The sequence below is a fragment of the Sinocyclocheilus anshuiensis genome, unplaced genomic scaffold (genome assembly GCF_001515605.1).
Source record: "Sinocyclocheilus anshuiensis isolate Anshui unplaced genomic scaffold, SAMN03320099.WGS_v1.1 scaffold371, whole genome shotgun sequence".
Classification (NCBI taxonomy): Eukaryota; Metazoa; Chordata; class Actinopteri; order Cypriniformes; family Cyprinidae; genus Sinocyclocheilus; species Sinocyclocheilus anshuiensis.
Genome location: NW_015549597.1, coordinates 746,296 through 761,679, shown reverse-complemented (window position 1 = coordinate 761,679; position 15,384 = coordinate 746,296). Strand labels below are relative to the sequence as shown.

At 37.5% G+C, this 15,384-nt stretch overlaps 1 protein-coding gene across 2 annotated transcripts in view; it reads left to right on the top strand.

Annotated features, from left to right (window-relative positions):
• LOC107658467 (mitogen-activated protein kinase kinase kinase 3-like) overlaps positions 1-15,384 on the top strand; it is a 37,814-nt gene that overhangs the window by 7,988 nt on the left and 14,442 nt on the right. The window contains exons 2-15 of one of the 2 annotated variants that reach the window (XM_016447028.1): positions 6,085-6,127; positions 6,894-6,986; positions 8,916-9,046; positions 9,137-9,177; positions 9,605-9,704; positions 10,466-10,579; positions 10,822-10,942; positions 12,075-12,208; positions 13,069-13,142; positions 13,245-13,312; positions 13,402-13,497; positions 13,590-13,751; positions 13,917-14,065; positions 14,812-14,943. In XM_016447028.1, coding sequence (XP_016302514.1) covers positions 6,983-6,986; positions 8,916-9,046; positions 9,137-9,177; positions 9,605-9,704; positions 10,466-10,579; positions 10,822-10,942; positions 12,075-12,208; positions 13,069-13,142; positions 13,245-13,312; positions 13,402-13,497; positions 13,590-13,751; positions 13,917-14,065; positions 14,812-14,943 — 1,326 coding nt within the window. In that variant the 5' untranslated portion in view covers positions 6,085-6,127; positions 6,894-6,982. The remainder of the gene's footprint in view (positions 1-6,084; positions 6,128-6,893; positions 6,987-8,915; positions 9,047-9,136; positions 9,178-9,604; positions 9,705-10,465; positions 10,580-10,821; positions 10,943-12,074; positions 12,209-13,068; positions 13,143-13,244; positions 13,313-13,401; positions 13,498-13,589; positions 13,752-13,916; positions 14,066-14,811; positions 14,944-15,384) is intronic. The other variant, XM_016447027.1, reaches the window with a different exon arrangement.

Below are 15,384 nucleotides of genomic sequence, written 5' to 3'. Positions count from 1 at the left end.
TCGGTTTGCGTTTCCACTGCAGTTCAGTACCGCTTTAGAGTGGGCGGGATTATTCACATGTCGTTATCATAGACTGTATGATCGTTATAGTTGCGCCGCCTCTATTGCCGCGACTCCTGAAAAACTTTTTCATTCCACGTCGCCCCATCAAGCTCTCGCTGGATCCGCTCCTCTGCTATCAACGAGAGGAACGTCTGTACTTCCTCAACAGACAACGAAACAGCCACTTTTTGGTTGTTAAAAAAGGTGCACTCGTTCAAAACAGTTGCGTTCGATCCTTCGCTGGCTGTGCTGATGTAAATCTAGCGGTTCTGTTGTGTTTGTGTCGCAAGTTCAGTGGTAGTTCATGTTTTGGTAATGGTACGGTTCACTTGGAACCCCAACCGAAGTGGTACTAAAAAAAGTACCAGGTACCAGGTACTGTCCCCAGTGGAAACCCCCCCAAAAGTGAACCATACCGAGCCGTACCGTGCCGTGCCATGCAGTGGAAAAGCGCCAAAAATAGCCTACACATAAAGAATATGGGCCGATATATCGATATCTGTCTTTTTTTTACTCCTTAATATCGGCATCGGCCACCAAAAAACCCATATCGGTTGGGCTCTAGTTGATAGTGCCTATGTATTATAAAAAGTTGTATATTAAAAATGTGTAATATTGAAATGATAAATTAAAAGCAAGTCAGGGTTAAATTTTTCTACTTTATTTCTTAACCCACTTGACATTATTACATCTCAAAGTTTAGACTCCAGAGTTTATGCTCCAATTTAAATAGAAAGAAAGTGGTTTTATAAGAAAGCAACAAAAGATGGCAGGAGAATCTAAAATCAGGTAGGTAGTTGAGTTGGTGTTTTACAAACCGTGAGATTTCCAGTGGTGTGGCATCACCCCACCATAAATCCATTCAGACCTTGCATAAAGGAAAAAGCTTTCACACCAAACCCTCTGTGAAGCATTATAGTGAGAGTCTGTTTAACTTAGACTTGGATTTATGTATAGCGAGACGTCAGATGGGGCCATACTCGCTCGCTGCTCATCGAGTGTGTTCATAGGAGCAGTCGGTCAGGCCACCTGGGTGCCACTCAGGATATTTGGCTGAATGAGTGCAAATGAATTATGTCTGACCTCTGTAATTTCTCACGGTTCAGTTGAAGCTGCATGACTGGAGGCGCTGAAACAAACGCTCGCATGTGCGCACACGCTCCTTACCTCATCCGTTTGGTTAATAATTTCAGCACTGACTGTAAGTTTGAAAGGATGAGCAATTCTCAGCAATGTCCAGTTAGTCCTCTTTCCTCCGGTCCGCTGTAATTGGATCAAAAGAGAGTTTTGCAGGTCTGATGAAGCCCGGCAGTGAAGCACAGGCAGGTAATGTCATTACGAATGATGCAGTCCTATCCACAGCTTTGCTTTTAAAGGTCAGGATATGCTGATGGAAGCAATCTAATGAGACTTTGCTGAATTTCTAGAGTGACCATTGGTTGGTTTACCCCTCAGCAGCTCACCTGGTCTAAGTTGTTCAGGATGTTGGACTGATTTAGAAAAGATGTTAAGTAATTTATATTTTATATCACGTTTTTACATGTCTGTGTTGAGTTTAAGTAAAGGCTGATTTATACTTCTGCGTCGGACATACGCCGTAGCCTCTACGCCAGTGTTTCTCAACCCTGGTCCTGGGCGCCCCCAGCACTGCACATTTTGTGTGTCTCCCTAATCAAACACACCTGATTCAACTCATTATCTCATTAAAAGAAACTGCAGGACCTGAAATGGGTGTCAGATAAGGGAGACATACAAAATGTGCAGTGTTGGGGGGCGCTCAGGACCAGGGTTGAGAAACACTGCTCTACGCCGTAGGATGTGTGTCGGTTTTCATTTATGCTTCTGCGTTGTTGTCCGCGTTGACGTGCAGTACACATGCAAACCGCTAGTCTGCAGTGTCCACGGGCATTTTGCTTGTGTAACCCGCAGACCACGGCAAAAGCTGAAGAAGAAGCAGCTTGTCGGAGAAGCATCAACCGTGACGGCGGCAAATAAATATCAAAGAACAGATAATTTATTTAAAAACTACAAAAAAGAGACGACAACGGCACAGGAGAAGATGGCATTCTTTCAATCTCCACAAGCACTTGTACTATGGCAGAACAACTGTTTGTCGTGGACAACAAAGTGATGTAATGCTACGTTTTATAATAAATGATAAGACACTTGTTCTTTGCTTTGTTTTATTTTAAATAAGAAGGTGTAACATTAAAATATATTAAAGTGCAAAACACACATACAAAACTCAAATAACATACGGAGGGAGGGGTACTAGCAGACCAATTACAGCGCTTGTGGTCTGCGTAGATTTGACGTGCTGTGATATTTTTGGAGAGGTGCACACCGTAGTTTCGACGCAGAAGTATAAATCAGCCTTAAAAGTAACTGAAATATCTAAGGCTGAGTATTAAAGGAGCACGCCACTATTTTTGAAAATAGGCTCATTTTCCAACTCCCCTAGAGTTAAACAGTTGAGTTTTACCGTTTTCGAATCCATTCAGCCGATCTCCAGGTCTGGCGGTAGCACTTTTAGTTGCAACTTAGCATAGATCATTGAATCTGATAAGACCGTTAGCATCTCGCTCAAAAATGACCAAAGAGTTTCTATATTTTTCCTATTTAAAACTTGACTCTTCTGTAGTTACATCGTGTACTAAGACCGACGGAAAATGAAAAGTTGCGATTTTCTAGGCCGATATGGCTAGGAACTGTACTCTCATTCCGGCATAATAATCAAGGAACTTTGCTGCCGTACCATGGGTGCAGCAGGCGCAATGATATTACGCAGCATCTGAAAATAGTCCCCAGCTAGGTAATAGGAAAAATATAGAAACTCTTTGGTCATTTTTGAGCGAGATGCTAACGGTCTATAAAACTCAACTGTTTAACTCTAGGGGAGTTGGAAAATGAGCCTATTTTCAAAAATAGTGGCGTGTTCCTTTAATACATATTTCCTGATTTGATGCCAATTCAATCCTTATTTGATTTTATTTGATTAATTTGAGTATATTTCATTTATAATGTCCAATTTACTTAAATATTAAAGAAATTCTCAGCTAATGCTGCAAATTAGGGGTGGGCGATAAGACTAAAATCTTATTTCACGGTATGAGAAATTTTATTTCATGATAACGATATATATCTCGATATAGCTATTTTTATTTTATTTTTATTATAAAAAGAAAAATCTGCAAATTACACAACAGAACAAATAAATATGAAATAAACTTAAAAATAAAGTGAATAAAGCGTATAAATAAAACTGCATAGGTTTCGCTGTATCGATCAAGGATGAACTGATTCTTATTAAAGATTCAAAAGTGATTCAGTCAAGTGCAGTGAATGGTTAATATTAATAATGACAGACAGCAGCAGGTAAATGAGACTACTGTCCCTTTAAGACCAACTGCATGGATCCAATGTAATGACACACACCCGGTTTTCACCCAACTGTTTACGTTTATTTAACACATAATCGACTGTGTTTACGTGAATACTCCACACGACGGGCATTTTGCCACAACTGTGTGCATATTTGACCATTCCAGCACAATAAAACATGAAAGGGATCTGTTTTGGTGATCATATGCAGGCTCAGAGAGGGGCTTTTAGTGTGCACGCTTCGGCTGTGTATCAGTCAGCACAAGCAGAGGATTGAGTTCCTTTTCACTGCTTATTGTGCTTAATAACAACATGCACGTCCCAAATTCGTGATCGTATTCTGTCTGAGAGAAGCGTTTTCTGAGTGTGTGCTTCATGTGTGTCAGTCAGCACAAGCTCCGCATTGAGTTCTTTTTCACTGCTTATTGCAGTTAAAGGTGCACTAAGCACATTTTGCCAAACAATGTTAATATTTAATACACCAAAACAAACACACCCATACCCCAACAGGACCCTCGCCCATGGTACACAACCATGGCAATGACGATCGCGGAAACAAGCGAAAATGACACACAAGCATATTCAAACAAAAGCCAACACAGATAAGTTGTGTGAAACAATGCTAAATCAACATTACTCACCTATCAAGAAGAAACAAAGCAATCCGTGTCCGAATCCATTTCCAGACCTTCTCGCGCTCCTTGAGTTCTCTCCACTGCTGGAAAGCTGCTCCGATATTTACGCAGGTCCTACCTCTTGCCTGATCGTAACCCATCTTTTTAATGTTTTGTTCCTCTGATATTTTCCTATTTTTTTATCTGCCATCTCTCTCTATCTGTAGTCGAACTGCTAATATCCGTCCTGTGCACTCAATTGAGCACTCTTTTCTCTGTCATTACTGGACATGCCCCTTACTGCTGATTGGCTACAGGTGTGTTTTGGGACTCAGTCCGACGCTGTGTTAAAATGCGTTTTTCAAATATTGCTTAGTGCACCTTTAACAACTCTATCAAGTGCATGATCCCACCCTTTATTTTCTAATTTCTCACTCAAAGGTGTATGTAACTTTTAGTGCTGTCAAACGATTAATCTCGATTAATTGCATCCAAAATAAAAGTTTTTGTTTACATAAAATACTTGTATGTATTGTGTATATTTATTATGTATATATAAACACACACACATGTGCATGTATATGTTTTAGAAAAATAGGTTTTGTATATTTGATTTATTTATATATAATATATGAAGATAAATATAGACATGTAAATACATGTAAATAGTTTCAAAGTATATACTGTATGTTTGTGTATTTATATATACATAAGTCAACAATTCTGTGTTTTTCTGTCAATATGGGGTGCTGTGTGTACATTAATGAGGAAAAAAATTAACTTAAATGATTTTAGCAAATGGCTGCAATATAACAAAGAGTGAAAAATTTAAGGGGGTCTGAATACTTTCCGTACCCACTGTATATTATGAAAACAAAAACTTTTATTTTGTAGGTGATTTGTATTTGTAGGCGATGTACAGCACTAGTAACTTTTAAAGGGGTCCTATTATGCTCTTTTACAAAGTCTTGATTTTGTTTTGGGGGTCTACTAGAACAGGCTCTCATACTAGGTTGTTCGAAAAACACATTATTTTTCACATATTTTACATTATTACAACACCTCTCTCCCCAGTCTGGCATGAACGGCTCGAATAGTTCCTGTATCAAATCAAGGCCCGCCTTCTGAAATATGAAATTTGTTGTGATTGGTTAGCTGGGGCAGTGTGTGTTGTGATTGGCAGCACTCGGCGCCTGGTCAGGAAATGTCGTGGCCCTTACCATAGCCGCAAAATTTCTAACGATCGACACTTTATTCCGCGATAACAATATATACCATCATACCGCCCAACCCTACTGATGATTATTTAGGGTGATGTTTTCAACGTATTTAATTTGTCTTTTTGAAATATTCATTAAAATAATTAACCAAATAATTGATTTAAAAAATATATTTTATGGGGGAAATTAGGCTACACTGGATGCACTTGGTTTTTGATTCACTAATAAGATTTGTTCGTAAGAATCATTTGTTTGTGAATCTGACTACACTGGTAGTGTTATGTATTTTTGCATGCAGCCTTTAAGGACAACTCAATAACTCTATCAATACAGATCGCAAACTCACATTCACAGGCTGGATAAAATGTTATTTATTTGTCGGACTAGTGGCACTGACAGTTAAGCAGGATGCGATGACACCTGCCAGGGGCTCGGTGCTGTACAAATACATTTTCGTGATATAGACATAGACCACAAGTTTCATCTTTGGATTTTAAGAATCAATATCAGGTTAATTTAAATTAAGATCTGTATTTTGTACCCAGTTATTTAATTAAAACTGATATTGTTAATCAAATGCATTAGAATATGTTGTAGTTTGTCAAATGTACTAGAGCTGAATACTGAAATGTGCTCAAAAATGTTTATCCAGACAGTCTTACCTGAAAATCGCAATGCTTGGTAAATGAATGCTGACACTATAGATTCCATGCATTCCATGCAGAGGTTAGCTGTTGTTAAATAAGTTTCTTCAAAGAAGTGGGTTACACATTATGCGAAACTATCATTTGACACCTTTGTGGTAAATTTGTTTTTTCCTCTTCCAGGAAGAACAGATAACATCTTTGAAGGACATTAGAAGGTTACTAGGTACATTTGTTTTTTTCTCTCTTATTTGTATAGAATTGCACATTTTAGAGCTCCAAGTACATGGTCAACTATATTATTATGGACCACATGATCTGTCATGCTGTTGAGCCCTGAAAAATAAGACAAAACCTCAGTTAAAAAGCAGAACATTCAATGTGAAGTACAGCTATTTTTACATTCACATTCTTTTTATAATGTGAGCCACCTGTATTCATGGGCAAATTAAGTATGAACATATTACAGTGATAGTGTTTATAGGGAGTATTGCATTGATGAGAGGAGCCTTTATGGCTGGAATCAAGCTTGGAGCTGAAAATCTGGCAATTTTTAAACTGTAAATATTTCCCCCGGCTTTTTTCTCTTTGGCTTGAAGGTTTGTGCCAGGTTCCTCAGTGCAAGCAGGGATCAGGTTACAGTCCTTCAGGTCTCATATGCATGCACAGCACACTCTCTCACCTTCATGTTACACATGTAAAACATTTTTAGGTTATTGCCTAAGTTTGGGGTGGAGTTTTTGTGCATCTAGCATCAGTAAATTTTAATGTGTCAAATTAACACTGAGGCAGTAAACAGTTTGCTATTAAAATACTCTTGTAAATGAAAGGCCCCTGGGAAGATGTTGATATAGTACATAGTTGTCTGTGTTGTTGTTGGCTGTGGTGTTGGCTATGATATCATTGTTTGTTGGCTCAGATTACATTTGTTTAGATATGGAGGTAAGGTACAGCTAACAACAGTCAGTTGTAATGATGTGTCCACTTTTTAGGCCATTAATGGGTGACATTAGAGGACAGTGTGTGTGAGGACCTTCAGACCTGAACTCTCATCAAGAGCACACACATTCATACCGCCAAAATGAGTAAGTCCTCGTGTTTTTTCCATTCATATATCAAGTGTCTTCAACATGTCTTCAGTTGTTGTTTGATCTCAAACAAATGGAATCCCTTTTCCGCCATTGAATAAAAAAAAAAAAAAGGTAACTGTGACTTTTTATCACACAATTCTGACTTTTTCTCGCAACTGTGAGTTTGCACCTTGCGATTCCAACTTTTTTCTCAGAATTGTGATACAAACTCTACTGTGAGTTATAAAGTCAGAATTGTGAGTTAAGTCAGAATTTTGAGATATAAACTTGAAATTCTGAGAAAACATATTTTTTCCCCTCCGAACTCCAAACTCCCAATTGTGAGTTTATATCTCAATTCTGAGAAAATAAGTCAGAATTGGGAGATATAAACATGCAATTTTGAGAAAAAAGTCAAAATTGCGAGTTTATATCCCGCAACTCTGACTTTTTTCTCGCAATTCTGATTTTATAACTATAAAAAAATATACAGTATTAGGTTAATTTCAACAAAAGCTAAAGTTAAAAAGCTAAAGCTTTGCTAGATTCAAATCTGTGAGGTCAGTAAAATATTGTAATGTTTTTGAAAGAAGTCTCACCACGTCTGCATTTATGTGATCGAAAATACAGTACAAATAAACATTGTAAAATTATAATTTAAAATAACTGTTTTCTGTTTTAATATTTAAAATTACCAAGGAAAAAGAGTGACTAAGAAATGGCAGACAAGCTGCTGTTGAGCTGGAAGCAACTTTGAGGCCTGGAATTAAAAGGATGCTTGGAGATATTTTTTTAGAGAGAAGAGAGTGAGACATGTAGACAAACAGTGGCTTATGTTCTCACTGGTCACATGAACGCACAGATATTCAACAGTTGAGTGGTTAAGTCTGTTGCTTGGGTTGATCTGCCATGTTCCCAGTATTGGTGGGTAGACGAGGCTTCTCTGTTTCTCTCTCTCTCTCTGGAGATGTGTGAAGTCCGTCCAAACAACACACTGCGAATATTTTCCCTCCGTGAGTGAGCTCAGCCAAGACACATCTCGTTCTTACATCAAACATGAGAACAGAGTTCTCGAAAAACACGGTCATCTCCCTCTCACGACTTTCACTGCGTTGACGCAGGTCTAGTCGTCTGACTGTGAGTGTGTTTATTCATGAAAGAGAGCAGAACAACCTCTCAGCTCCTCTGCACCTGTGCTGTAACTGTATAGCAAGTTTATAGTTTCTGCTACATAATCTCCGTTTAGTTTAAAATGAGGTAATAAGCCACTCAAGGACATTCATTACAATGTTTAACCACAATTAAGGTTTGGCAACAAAGAGGGTGCACAAGTATTGTTAAAATTAATACATTGAATTAACTAAGTTGTTTAGAATAAAAGTATCATTTGAATTCATACATATAAATGATTACATTTTAATACTTACAATTACAATAAATCTTTAAAGCCAAACAGAGTAGTTCATTAGCCTGCTCTTGGCCAATAGCTGCCAGGAAGAGACAGTTTGACCCACATATAAATGACTAACAATAGATTTTGTTTTTTACGTTTTTAATTGAAAAATGTGCATTGACAAAATAATAAATACTGATTATTTGGAAGGGTGCACAATATATCGTATTGGTTATCGGCTGATATTAGAGATTTTTTTTCTGTTAATCAATCTGTATTGACTAATATTTCATATTTAATAGTTGGTCATTTCCCTTATTTTTACATTTAGATCAAATTTGCCATCATCTAACACTGACTTAAACTTAATCTAATAAATTAATCATTTGATAACACTGTAAAATGTAATCTTTAGTAAATCTCAAAATGAATATCTATTTTTCATACTGTACAATATAATATTTTTTATGCATAAATAAGACAGAATAGTTTAGAATGTTAATATTGCGTTTATTGGTCAGTGGCCGTAACATCTCTCTCTTTCTCTCCAGATGAGAGACAGGCTCTTCATTCAATTATGAAGGATCTGGTGGCCCTGCAGATGACCAGGCGCCAGACGGCGTCAACTTATGACACGGCAAAACCTAAACCTGTCAGCACTGCCAGCTCTTCCAAAAGAATGGTAATACATATACATATAGGAGAACATACAGTTACCTTGTGACTCCTGTATGACCCTGTCGTGACATAGCTGCTGTTTCTTTCTCTTCAGGAGGATGTCAGGATTAAGTTTGAGTTCTGTGGTGAAAGAAGGTGAATTTGAGTTTCTTTCTACTGGAACGTGCGCGTGTGTGTGTGCGCGCGTGTGTGTGCGTGTGTGTGTGTGTGTGTGTATGTTAAAGTAAAAGTAATGTTCAAAAACACACATAAAACAACATGTAGAATGTACATTTTGAGTTTGTGGCATTTACACACAGATACACACAGGCATCCTGTCTCTCAGCTCTCAGACTGGTATCATAGTGGAAAGGGAAAGGACTGTGGTTAGTCTGTAGCTGCCAGGACAGACCACAGCTATGCTAGGTGTGCTTGAAGGAATGTGTGCACTCTGCAGATCCAACTGTGTGATTGACTTGACTTACTGGCTCAGATTACACATCTAAAGAAATCTCAGCTTCCTGTTTAATGTCCCCCTCTGCGTGCGTGGCGTGTGTGTGTATGTCTATATATGTTTGTGTAGGATTCTGATGTTTGGGAGGCCTGTGCAGTTTGAGGAAGTCCAGCAGAAAGTCAAAACATTCTTCGGTCAGCAGTTAGACCTGCATTATATGAATAATGAGGTATTGATTCACATTCAAATGCACTCACTGACACTCACTTATGTCTGATCGCTGCACTGTTATAAGAAATACTCAGGACTTTAATATCTGCTATTTTAGTACTATTTTGCTGAACTCCTCATTTTGTATAAACTTAAAAGTGCACACAAAGGTTAACAATGATACATAAATTATAGTAAGCTAAATTTAACATTTTCTGGAAGCACTTTATTTTACAGTCCTGTTCCACATGTACATACTATGTGATTATTATTGTAATTACAATAGCTATGTAATAACTAGGTACTAACTTTGAACCTACCCCTAAACCTAACCATAACCTTATATTACCCAGTACTTTCTTAGGTAATTACACTGTAAGTGCACATACTGTAAAATAAAGTGCAACCCATTTTTTTATTAAAAATATATAGTAATTACAAAAAATAAATGAGCAACATTTCAGTAATAATACTGATGTAAGGTGCACAAACTTTAAGTACACAAAACTTGCTTCACTTTAAGATGGACAATAATAAGCTAAACCTAACTTTTAATTTTGCATATTTTTGTAATTAGTTAAATTTTAATAAGTTAATTCAAATGTACAAAATAAAAATAATAAATACAACCATTCAGTAATGATATTGATGTACATAAAACTTACTATATCTGTAGGGTATCCGGGCACAGCCACTGTGAGTGCCTCCTCTTGTGTAAAATGTTTATGTGACAGCTCTACTCAGTGCATTTGTTAAGTGTGTTTCGGTTTGTGCACACAGCTGTCCATTCCCCTGCGTGATCAGGATGACTTGGATAAAGCCATTGATCTGTTGGACCGCAGCTCAAACATGAAGAGCATCAAGATCATGCTGCTGACACAGGAACAAAGCAATGTGAGACTTACAGTTTAATATTACATGTCAATATGAACCAGTTCCATTTGGAATGTAGACTAAGAATGCAGAGCAAATTCTAATATCTCTGCTTTCTAGAAAGAGGTTTAAATGCTAACACTGTTGTATGTCAGTTATTGCACAGGAGCAGAGAGGTGTTGATTCATTATAATGTGTTGTTTCTACACATATAATGATTTCTAGATGCTTATGTAGATTTGTGTGTTTGTTTGCATATGCAGGCCTCTTCTCCATCTCATCACACATTGTGTAAGCAGGTTCGCATCAAAACCTCTCAGTCCACCGGTGATGTCAGTACTGCCTACCAATCCTCAGAAACAAGAGGACGCCACCACTCCACCAGTGAGTACACACACAAACACACACACACACGTATGCACACACTGCTGCACTTAACCAAAAACCCCTCTGCTTTTCTTATCAATCTCCTTGCCCTGGTCTTTTTCTCTCTCATACTCTTTCATTTTCTCTCTCTCTCTCCCTCTGTTGTTTCTCTGACTTCCTCTGTGAGCAGTGGGTCCTCTTCCTTTTCCTGTCCACCATCACTGGCTGCTCCACAATGGCTTGCTGGCTCCCAGCCAATCAGATTGCGAGTCACTATTAGCATGGTGGGCCAATGGCCTGTTGTAGAGATAGTGTTTATTTTAGGGGGGAGGGGTGGTTGCTACAGCTTGTAAGGGCATCTGGAGAAAAGTGTGAGCTCTCTGAGCTCTGTGACTGGAAGAAAAAGCCGTTTGTTTATATTATGCTTCAGTCTCATGATTCAGCTGTTCTGCTTTTAGATTGTGCTCTTGTCACAGTGCAACACATTGCTTGGGACTGTTTCTTGCTTTGTTTTGTATTGCAAATGGTGTGTTTTTCTTTGAGCTCATCATAATCTATAAAAATGCAGTTGGAATTGTGAAATTGAGTCATAAAAATTTGTATAAAATCATAAATCCAGAAACCATATTATTGTTAAAAAAAAAAAAAAAAAAAAAATTTTTTGAATTAAATTGATTAGACATGCTTTTTTTTTGTTTTGTTTAAAACTACAAAATAAAACTAAATAAAAGTAAAGATTTCATAGGGACCTAAAAATTTAATGACCATTAATGACTTAGCAGTGTAATTGATTAAATGTGTGCAAATTTGTACCTGTACTGGTTTGTACAGTCCTGATTTGTACTGGTTTATTGCATGCTAACACTGCTTTAGAAAATATAATTGTGTATAAACTGTAAGGTGTCCATTTTCAGGGCAAGTCACTGTACTGACTGAAAGGAAACAAAAATACAACTGGACAAAATGGTGAAGTAAACATGATGTGAATGCAAATTATTGCATGCATGCACTCTCAGTCTCACACCAGAGTGTGGTCAGTAACAGAGATACATGTTTGCCACCATAAAAGTATTACCATAAAAAAATGTGTTCTTCCAAATGTTGAATTGTTAGTTGTAACATTTATGTCTATTGTCTTGTCCTTACGTAGGCTCTCAGAACACTGGCCGAAGTTCTCCGCCCCCTGGTTACGTTCCTGAGTGCCAACAGCGAATCGCACGTCAGGGATCGTACACCAGCATCAACAGTGAGGGGGAGTTCATACCTGAAACCAGCGACCAGTGTGTGAGTTTAAAGACATGTGCACAAATATATCAGTGGGTGCTTCAAAACTATAACAGATTTAGTGTTTCTGAATTTTTGATTCGTTGTATGTCAGAAGTATTTTAATATATCAGGTTACATTTATATACACTACAGAACGCTGTCTGCTAAGGCTGCATTTATTTGATCAGAAACACAGTATATATACATAAAATAGTAATATTTAGAAATATTATCATTTAAAATAACTATTTTCTATTTTAATATATTTTAAAATCTAATTTATTCCTGTGATGGCACGATGAAATCATTCTAATTTCAATGTTGAAATCCAGTTGTGCTGCTCAACATTTTTTGCGGAAACATACTTTTTTCCAGTATTCTTTCAATGAATAGAAAGTTTAAAAGAACAGCATGTTTGAAATTAATTTTGAGTAACATTATATATGTCTTTACTGTCACTTTTGACCAATTTAATGCATTCTTGCTGAATTAAAGTATTAATTTCATTAAAAAAATCTTTCTGACCCAAACTTTTGAACAGTAGTGTTCTTATACTTGAATATTCTATTCTATTCTATTCTATTCTGTTCTATTCATTATAAATACACGCCAGATATGCTGTGTCAGTGCTTTTAAGTGCTAGATATATTACTCTCCAAAGCAGAAATAAATGTCAAAATAATGGCAACATGCTAACTTTTGCAATTACTGCACTTCCTTCAATTAATATAAACATGGCTAGCTTGCATATTCTCGCAGCCAGATTGGAATTCACGCATATGCCACATTATATACCACTGCTAAAATGAAATACAGTCACCTAATCACCTGCAGTGCCTCCTGAGTCCATTTAACTTCTAGTTCACCTGTATTTAAAGGTGCTGGATTCTTGGAGCAGTGCAGAAAACTCTGTGTCTGGCAGCTGTCAGTCATTGGACAGCAACTCTGACAGGTGAGGAGACTAATACAATATGAAATGTGTTTGAATGATACTGTAATTGTAAGCACCTGTCACTGTGTTATTTTTCATTTATTGGTGTCTCTTGTTTCACAGTCCCTCACTCAGGAAACCTCGTACACACAGGGTTAAGAGTTACCCTGACAACCGACAGGACTGTGCAGGTGTGCCTTGATGAAGATACTTTTAGTTTTAAAATCAGCTTTTCCATTGGCCCAAATGTCCATGCTCTCTCTACGTTCTCCTCTTTCAGACCGGGAAAACTATGTATATGATAAGATTGTAGGGAAGGGAGGGACGTACCCTCGCAGGTATCATGTGTCGCTGCATCATAAAGACCACAGTGAAGGTATGAAACACTCAAATTTAGTTAGGACGCTCACACATACACACTCCAGTTCCTCCCATGTCATAATTTATATGAATAATGCTGCTCCTCAGGTCGACGGACATTCCCACGGATCCGTCGTCCCCAGGGAAACTTGTTCACGTTGGTGCCATCGCGGCGTTCACTGAACGGCAGTGAGGAGAGTTTGGGGAGCTGGCAGCTGGTTGATACTCAAGCCAGACTCCGCCCACAGGACCGCCCAGTCCCTCATAAGTGTGAGTGTGAGCTAGATCCTGATGTTGTAGATTATGGTTGTGTTTATAAATATTTTAAGAATGCTTTGATGTATTTAAAATGTTGGTATTTGTGTGAAATTGTCAATTCATATGTTTCATTCAGCCAGTCAGTATTGTATCTATGTGTTATGTTCATGCATGTAGCCCCTACAGCTCCAGTGACGTGGCGCAGGGGGAAGTTGCTGGGTCAGGGTGCTTTTGGAAGGGTTTATCTGTGCTATGATGTGGACACAGGCAGGGAACTTGCAGCAAAACAGGTTCATTTTGACCCTGCCAGTCCAGAGACCAGCAAGGTATTACACTTTGTTGTGTTTTGCTTTGCTTTGCTTTGTTTTGTTTTGTTTTTTGTGTTGTTGTGTTTTGTTTTGTTGTATTGTATTGTGTTGTGTTTTGTTGTGTTGTGTTGTCTTTTGTGTTGTTGTGGTTTGTTGTATTGTGTTGTTTTTGGTTTTTTGTTTTGTTTTGTGTTGTGTGTTGTTTTGTGCTGTTTGTTGTGTTGTGTTTTGCTTTTTGTTGTTTTGTGTTTTGCTTTTTGTTTTGTTTTTTTTATTTTCTTTTGCTTTATTGTTTTCTTTTGTATTGTTTTTTTCTTCTTTTTTTATTTTTGTATTTTTCGTGATTCTTTTCTTTAATTTTTTTTTCTCTGAGTTTGCCAGCATGTTTTTTTTTCGTTCTTTCTTAAACTTTTCCCCCACTCTTTAAATCCTTTCCTGTCTGCCATTGCAAAAACATGCACTGTCGCTTCCTGTATCTGTGTGTGATTGTGTGTGCATCGGCCAGAGGGGGATTTTGAGGTGAGGGGAAGTGGGGTAGTCTATCAACGCATTTCTCGTTGATCATGCCGTCACTTGACACAAACACACACATATGCTTAAACACTCAAAAACAAAGCGCCTCTTAACCACTGTTTGGTATTAGTGTGTTGTGGTACATTTGATCTTCCATGTACATGCTCAGCCATCTCATTCAGACCCCGCTCTGGTCACAGCCAGCTGCCTCAGCTGTGGTCGTGTCATGACTCTTGCCCCCCTTTCTGCAGGAGGTGAGTGCTTTAGAGTGTGAGATACAGCTGTTGAAGAACCTGCATCACGAGCGAATCGTTCAGTACTACGGTTGCCTTAGAGACCATAATGAGAAGACCCTCACCATTTTCATGGAGTATATGCCTGGGGTGAGTTTGAGACAGCACTTAAAGAAATAGTTCACCAAAAATGAATATTCTGTCATCATTTACTAATCCTCATGTTGTTGCAAACCTGTATGCTGTTCATTTTTCTAAGAAATGTCCAAAAAGAATCTCACATGGATTTTTTCATAAAATGACAGTTCACAGTGACCATGGGCATATGACCATGTATTTGATTTAAAATACAGTAAAAACTGTAATATTACAAAATATTATAATAATTTAAAATAACTTTTTTATTTTAATATATTTACAATTTTTATTTAACCCTGCTTAATAAACTTTTGTAATATTATAAAGGTTTTTTTTCTATCACTTTTAATCAATTTAATTCATTCTTGCTGAATAAAAGCTTTAATTTCTTTCAAAATCTTGACCCCAAACTATATATATATATATATATATATATATATATATATATATATA